Source organism: Typha angustifolia, chromosome 1 (assembly GCF_048772165.1).
Source record: "Typha angustifolia cultivar Huaian chromosome 1, ASM4877216v1, whole genome shotgun sequence".
Classification (NCBI taxonomy): domain Eukaryota; kingdom Viridiplantae; phylum Streptophyta; class Magnoliopsida; order Poales; family Typhaceae; genus Typha; species Typha angustifolia.
The window spans coordinates 4209119-4216997 of NC_133239.1; the positions used below are offsets into that span (position 1 = coordinate 4209119).

Below are 7879 nucleotides of genomic sequence, written 5' to 3' on the forward strand. Positions count from 1 at the left end.
GATATTGAGGTTGATATTTATTGAATTTTCTATTAAAACATATATGTGCATAGTTTAGATTTACTGTAGCCGTTTCATAAGATGGCTAACTTTCTCGTCCATTTTATGATCAGCTTATGAGCTCATAATTTATCAAAAAAAACAAAAATTAAATTAAGATAGCTAATTGAGTCATGCTCAAATAGTTAGAGGGGCTTATATTATATGAGTGTTTCTAAGTTTGAATTCGAAAAATACTGGTTCAACTAGAGTACTACTGAATGTCACGCTTCAAAAAAAAGGAGGAAAATAGAGTTTTATGTCAAGCTAGGTTCATGTGTGATAGAGATATCTGTTCATATCGACACGATTAGACGTTTGACCGTTGAACGACGAATATCAATAAGATCCGGCGTTCGACTGCTAGACGGCGAATAATTCTAACTAGGGCAAACTCCTCTTAAGTAGATAGCTAGGAAACAACATGATAACTATTGCATGAGTTACCTCTTGGCTTAAATCATACACAAGTAATGTACTAACTTTGACTAAGCATGAACCCTAATTTTAAACAACAACCACATCTCAATCAGGAGGGCCTATTCCTGATGTGATGACTTGCAATCTTCTGCTAAAGAAAAGATCTTTGGAGATATCCCAGGCCAAGATGTGTATCCATCAAGGGACCCAGATGCCCTTCACCAGTTCCCTTCACTTGTAACATTCTTTTTATGGCCATCAATGAAAGAAAGCCATTAGCATCTCAATCACAGTCCACAAGGATTTCTTCACTCTTCACAGCATTGGATCCTCACTTTGCAAGTAACCTCCTAATTGTAGTCAGAATAAACTCTCTTCTTTTGGTCATCTTTGCAAGCAGATTCCTCCTCTTTTTTTTAGTATATTACTCTTAATTTAAAAGCATAATATAATATCAAAAGTAGCATTTTTGGATGCCATAGATTCACATCTCATTTTTTATAACATATTATTAAGTTTTACATAATTGATCGGGTTAGATAGTTCAGGGGTTAAGCTGTTATTATCGCATAACTTCTATTTATTCTAAATGGGTATCTAACATATAAATACAAAAAAAAAATAGTCTAAAATGCGGGTGGCAATATGCAAAAATCAAGGGAAAAGAATAGAACATTCCTCCTTAATTGCAAAAAAAAGAAAGAAAAAAAAAAGTTACAAGAGATGAGAAAAAGGCTACAAAGTCATCTGGATTCAAAGTTTGGGTTTTCCGAGGAGGAAAAATGACTCGGAATTCAACTAATTAAGCTTGATAGAAACAATGAAGCAGGAACTCTCTCTTACTTCGTCTTCTTCTTCTTCTTCTTCATGGAGCAGAGGTGACGCTCATACTGCTGCTTGCTTCCTCTCCACTGCCATCACAAAGCTCAGTGACACAGCTCGATTCCGAAGCAGATGGCGAAGAAGGATGCATCTCGGCAGCGCTCCTCTTCTTAAAAATGCGGCACAGCACCCAACCATTGGTCGAAAACATAGAACTCTGCAGACAAAACCAACATTTAAGGGGGCTTTTTCGCATAATTGCCATTGTTCTTACTCTGTTTGTCGAACTGATGAAAATACCCTTTTTATAAACTAATAATTATTATTCAATCCATTTCATGGTAAGAAGACAAAAACACTCCTTTTTTTTAAAATTTTTTTCCTATTTTCATCTTATGACTTAAGAAGGAAAACTCTTTTTGAAGCTATTTTGTAAAAAGAACCCTAATCCTTTTGTTCCATCTCTTCTCTAAATATGGAACAGAGCGTTGCGACCCAACTCACATTGATCAAGTTGCTGGTCTCAGTGCCAATGAGGCGATACTCGTGCATGACCCAATTGGTTCTAATACCTCTCGCCGCCGCCTTCCTCCCTTGATGGAAGACAAGAACTCTCTTCATCCCAACCACACGGTTGCCGCAATTGGAAGCCACAATTACCTCTTTCTCCTTCCCCGTCGCCTTCCAGTACCCTGACCTCGTAGCTCTATTCCTTCTCCCCCCACTTGGGTACTTCGCCTCCGAGAGGTGGAAGAAGTACCTCTCTTCCTCGCACCCACCTAAGATTGAAAGATTGCATAAAAGAGACAAATTTTAGTCTCAATCTTAACCAATATGTGCTTGCTTGTTGGAGAGTAGAGAGAGACCCACCTGGTAAATCCCAAGGGTTGTACTTGGAGAGATTGATCTCAGGGATGATGGAAGAAGGCAATGGGCATGAGTGGACCTTTCTTTTAAGGTATTGCACAACTAGCTCTTCATCAGTTGGGTGGAATCGGAAGCCAGGGGGAAGCCTTAGCACGCCATTCTTCCCAAAGCTTGGCTTCTCCATAGTCCAAGATTAGAGTTTGTGTCCAATGGCGTCGGTTTAGAAGAACCCAAGTTCCAGTTTGCAGATAGAAGTGAGGAAAGAGGGAGAGAGAGAGAGGGTAGGTATGGATATGAGAAAAGGTGAGGGGCTTTATAGTAAAAGGTTGCGGGCAGAAGGGGGTGACCTCTGTGGCGTGAAGTAGACTCAAACCTCTTTGACGCATTTAATCAAACGGTGGTGATTGGTGAATGGTGATGGGAGTTCAGATTTCATTATTATTTTGATGGAGATATTATATTTTACCCTAATGGTTAAGGCATGAATTTATTTCATTTCCTATCGCTTTTAACGCTATATCCCAACTAAAATTATCATCCCGTAGGTTGAATTTAAATATATTTATTAGAGACAGAGTCGTAGAGAATTAAGTAAGTTTTATAATATATTTAAAATAATATCAATGAGATGACAAATATATGATAAAATATATATATCTATGTAGTATATTTCTAATCTAAAATCGAATCAATATTATTTTAAATATATTACAAATTTCTATACGAGAATCTTCAAATACTACATTTAGGTCGGTTAAATGTATTAAAAAGATAATTTTTGCACATTAGTCTAAACTAAGGGGTAAATTGATATAAATAAAGGGGCGAAGTGAATTTAGACCTAACTAAAGGGGGTAAAATGTAATTTCTCCTATTTTTATGTTACAGTAGAGGACAATAAATGACTAAGTGAGGGGGTATCTTGTAAGAGATTTTATAAGTGGCGGTGCGAGGGCAAATTATTGATGATTTTTGTCACGGCACCAACTCGGACGTTCAAGTCCAATTTTGCTATGAGGTCCTTGTAATACAGAGTATTTCGCAAAATATCTTCTAAAGAGTAGAACGAATGGAAGCGGAGCGAGTTGACTCAAATAGTCCCGAATACAATTGATATTTACTAACGTAAACAACGGAGCAGCTATTTGTCTTCGAGGGCAGGACGGTCATTTGGCAACGGGTATTAATGATTAGAATCTGTTCGGCGCTTTAACGAAAAATCTCTAAAAAAACCCCTATATTTCCCTCTAATTGAAAAAATAAAAAAATCTCGAAATAAATAATGTCAATTAATTCAAAGTAATGCCAAAGGAAAAGGGAAGTAGGAAGCTTATGCGGCGGCGTTGGAGTAGGTGATGAGTTTGCCTTTGGAGTTCTTTACTGGGTTGGGTTTTAATAATAATTTTGTGGTCAAATGGATTTGCGTGTGGGAATAGAGGAAGGTTTTGTAGTTCATAGTTTATGGGACTAAATATTTTATGGGAGACGTTCAAAAGCTTCAATTATTGTGTGTTTTGAATTCGGTTTCTTGTTCCAGTTTGGCTTTTCCTTTGTTTCTTCCCATGGAGTTTTTCCAACAAATTGATTTAAAGATAGTTTTTTATTTCTACATAATTGTTGGAATTGATCTTCAATTTGGAAGAAAATCAATTATTATTATTTTTCTCTTGTATAAATTGGTGTCGATTAGATCTTATAGTACAAGGAACATTGGGAAAATTATGAATTATGGGCCCAATTGGCCCAAAATAGGCCCAAGCCCGTGTTTGACTTTAATATAATTAGATTTAAATTATAAATTAGCAGTTAATGGATCAGTTTGTGACCCAAATGATCTATATAAACCTGAGTAAACTCATGCAACTCATTTGGATCTAACTCATTTAACCCACTTTCTAAATAGACCAAACCAGTGACCAAAGGCCTTTGGGCGGTTCCACGTGTCCTGCTCATTTGATAAATTGATGGGGTTCGTATTTTAACAACAATATTACATATTACATATACTTAAGGCCCTACCTAGAGTCGAACGGTTTTACTCGGTCTTCGGATCCGAACCCGAAACCCGAACTCGAGATATGTTCGATCCGCTTCCCCTCCTTTCTGAGGACATCTTAGGCTCTATTTATACGGCAAACCCCATTAGGGTTTCATCCAGGCTTTCCCTTTAGGGTTTATAGCGACGGCTAGATTATTGCCTAAATCCATTGCCTCGCATCCGTTTCTCTCGAGGTCTAATCCACAAACTCTACTGTCTCGCAGTCAAGATGGATGATTTCTAGCGTTTTTTCTTTGATTTTTATCTTTTTTTTTTTTGGGGTCGCATTGTTTTTCTGATCGACAATTAGTAATGATGAATATGTTGTAGTGTGATGGAGATGAGTAGAGCAATGTGTTGGATTCTTGAGGCAAGGATATTATATATAGATTGAGGTTGAGGGTTATAGTGAGTAAAATATAGTTAGAATTATTGTAATTTTTTTGGATTCCATATAGCAGCATTTGGCTTCGGAGGTAACCTTATACCAAGCAATATGTCTAAAACTAGCCAAATCCTATTATTATGTTTCTGAGCTATTCCTCTTTCATGGTGAAGGGAGTTCAAATTGGTGTTGCTTGGCTTATGGGCAACTTGGCAATTACTCTTTGATCATATAAGTGAAGAGTTTTTAGCATTTAATGTTGCTAGGTCTGCCAATTTGTTATCTGCAATATTATTCTTAAACTCTCTCTCTCTCTCTCTCTCTCTCTGACCAAGTGATATGAATATGCTAGAATGGAATGATGAATGTATTGCTATTATGCAGCATCATTTGATGCAATGTGCATTTCTTTCCACACGAGATTTCTGACCATTCTAGCATTTTCCTATTCAGAGTTTACATATGAAATATAAGTCTCTGTCAATTAGTGAATCTATCAGAAGATTCAGCTAACCAATGCACCATAGGATTGAATGTTTGCATTCTGTTTCTGTATAGGTTGATGTCTATGAATTGAGAAATTAGAGTTCAACACAAAGAATAGAATGACATGGAATTGTGGAACATGGTTACATACTGTCTCTAGATATAAATTATCTTGCAATTTGCGAGTAACTAAATGTCAGATTCTCTTTGGGGACACTTGTCTATTTTTATTAAAATCTTGGATGTCTTTGAATGGAATGATGAATGCATTACTACGACGTAGCATCCACAGATGCGATGTTCGTTATTTTCCACACGAGATTTCTGACCATTCAAGTACTTGCTCAAGTTTCCTTCTCTGTAAATGTGTATCGAAAACTAACATTTTTGTTTGATATGCATGCAGAGATTGATTAGGACTCTTGAAAGTTGAAACAGAGACAGCAAAATTTAAGCAAAGAGAAGTGATTACTTCTTCTAGTTTAGAGAATGATTAGGACTCTTGAAAGTTGAAAGAAAGACAGCAAAATTTAAGCAAAGAGAAGTGGAAGGAGAAACTTCTTCTAGCTTAGTTTTTTCTGTTGTTTCCTTATGGAAGTAATTACTTCATATTCTTTTCCTTTGAACTTTCTGGATGTACTTTCTATACTTTGGTTTTAATGGAATCAACTATGAATGTATTGCAATAGCACAGTACCTTTTCCTGCTTAACTTGTGAGCCAATTCCAGCTTTGGATAAAAACATAAGACATTAATCATAAATTTAGGAAAATTTTGAGAGGAAAGAAAATCTTGGTTTTGTCGTCGCCTTTAATTATTGCTGAAGTAAACTATATGTCAAAATTCTTTGCTCTAGGTCTGGAAATAAATATCATGGGCTTCTCTTTTCTAGATGTTAGATTAGCTAACTGTTGAAATAAGATAATATATGTATATACTGCACACACAATATTCTGAAGTTAATCAAACTACTACACAAATCAATACTACTTGCAGATAGACATGGTTTACCATATGCCTGAAATATGTTCAAAATCTTGAAGTCCTCCAAAAAAATATGAGCAATGCTATGCTTGCATTCATTGACAACTCCTCATCTCATATAGTGGTTTGTAAGCAATATCATTCCTCTAAAAACATAATCCAATTTCTTGTTGTACATGTCGAACCAAAATATAAACCTAATTTCTGGTTTCCAAAGTTAGATCGACAGGCCTGAGAAAATCTATAGATGATGTTCAGACTCTCTTAATATGGTAGCAGTTATGAAAGGAAATGGACATCTACATGCTATAATTTTATAAGCTTCTCATGAACAATATGCAACAAACAATCTAGCTTTTATTTAAAAAAAAGGATAAAAAAATTGATGGGTAGATCAAGCTCGATACTCGTTTAATTTTTAATAATTTGAATAATTTATGTAGCACTCACCAAATAATCTATATTTTTAGTACAAATGACTCAAATAGAAAACATTAATAAAGAATGCTTCAAATATGTACCAAACCGTCCAAACCATTACCTAACTTCAGGCTTTACACATCTCAAAGGAAAATATAAACCTAATTTCTGGCTTCCAACAAAATGGCGACAAGCTTAGAGAACTCTACTGATGATGTCCCAAGTCACCTAAATACAATCACCAACTATGGAAGCAAACAAAGACACGAAGGGAGAAGGCCATAATTTTGCCTACTAGTAGAGAAGGAGGAGCTTCCTTTTTCTCTAACTTCGTTTAGAAACTTTGTCCAAATCATGCAGAAAGAGAGAGGATTTATTTCCATCGAATAGTTGCTGTAATTTGATAAGCTTTCATGAAACTAATGGCAGATTATGATATGATCCTATACTTATAATTTTTAATGCGACCCTGTGACCTCCTGTCATGGCGATGGAGTTTCAAACAAGTATACTCTTTTGTGAACTCACCATTGAATTGAATGGAGTATATAAGCTTTCCAAATCAGTGTAAACTTTTGGGTCAACTAGTTATCTAAGTAAAATTCAAATAGCTTATCGAAAGAAATTGGAGATATTAAACCAAATTTGAAATCTTTCACGCAATCTTTATCTTTGTCTGGCTAAGAACATAAGCATAGAAACAAGCGTGCAGAGATCTCCATCCTCTGTTCCTCCTCAACCTGATGCCAATCTCACATCACAGACAAGAACTCCACAGAGGAGAGCTTCTTTGTCTGGTGGCCATAGAGCCCCTCCTCTTAATATGTCAAGATAAGAGGTGTGTGTCCATGGAGAGTGGGATATTGCATAACTAAAGATGGCACTTTGAAACCTCTTCACTTCACTTCACTGTGTTTAAACTACTACTAGATGTCTCTCTCTCTCTCTCTCTCTCTCTCTCTCTCTCTAGATGAAAGCTAGAAGAACAGATGAAAATTTGTAACGTTTTAAAACTAATTAGTGAAGATGTAATCGTAATTAAGGGTCGTAAGAGTAAAACGGAAAGGTGATGACGTGGACGGAGAACGGCAAATAAGTCGTGTGTGTGTGAGGGTGTTGGAAAATAGAGAGTGCGTGTCACGTGAACCCAATCTCGTAGCTTTCTCTTTGTTATTTTTGTAACGTAAACATAACATATACCCACATCCAAACCACGTGACATCATATACGTACTCAAACTATACATACAAAAAGGAAAATTAAAATAAATATTTATATTATAACTATAGACTATTATACTTCACAAGAAACTTGAGCTTATTCCGGTTCTAATAATGAGATTATAAACTACTATTTAGTTTATAACCTCACTCACGTAAGCTAAATGAGGGAATGCCATCTCCCCCACCTCCTCTCTC

General features: G+C 36.0%; 1 protein-coding gene and 1 long non-coding RNA gene across 2 annotated transcripts; one reads left to right on the top strand and one right to left on the bottom strand.

Moving 5' to 3' along the window:
• Positions 1-1113: 1113 nt before the first annotated feature.
• On the bottom strand, positions 1114-2440 carry LOC140762118 (NAC domain-containing protein 83-like). The gene is made up of 3 exons (XM_073099739.1): positions 2152-2440; positions 1786-2060; positions 1114-1498 (listed from the first exon to the last, which is right to left on the bottom strand). The coding sequence occupies exons 1-3, from the start codon at positions 2330-2332 to the stop codon at positions 1325-1327; spliced, it is 630 nt and encodes a 209-aa protein (XP_072955840.1). The 5' UTR covers positions 2333-2440; the 3' UTR covers positions 1114-1324.
• A 1855-nt stretch (positions 2441-4295) lies between these two features.
• LOC140762094 (uncharacterized) lies at positions 4296-5748 on the top strand. The gene is made up of 2 exons (XR_012104699.1): positions 4296-4380; positions 5464-5748. It is a non-coding gene; the product is annotated as an uncharacterized lncRNA (long non-coding RNA).
• Positions 5749-7879: the final 2131 nt, after the last annotated feature.

Coding starts and splice junctions, on each gene's coding strand:
- LOC140762118 (XM_073099739.1), bottom strand. CDS start 2,332: ATGGAGAAGCCAAGCTTTGGGAAGAATGGCGTGCTAAGGCTTCCCCCT. Junction 2,061..2,151: donor CAACCCTTGGGATTTACCAG/GTGGGTCTCTCT, acceptor TTTCAATCTTAG/GTGGGTGCGAGGAAGAGAGG. Junction 1,499..1,785: donor AGACCAGCAACTTGATCAAT/GTGAGTTGGGTC, acceptor TTTTGTCTGCAG/AGTTCTATGTTTTCGACCAA.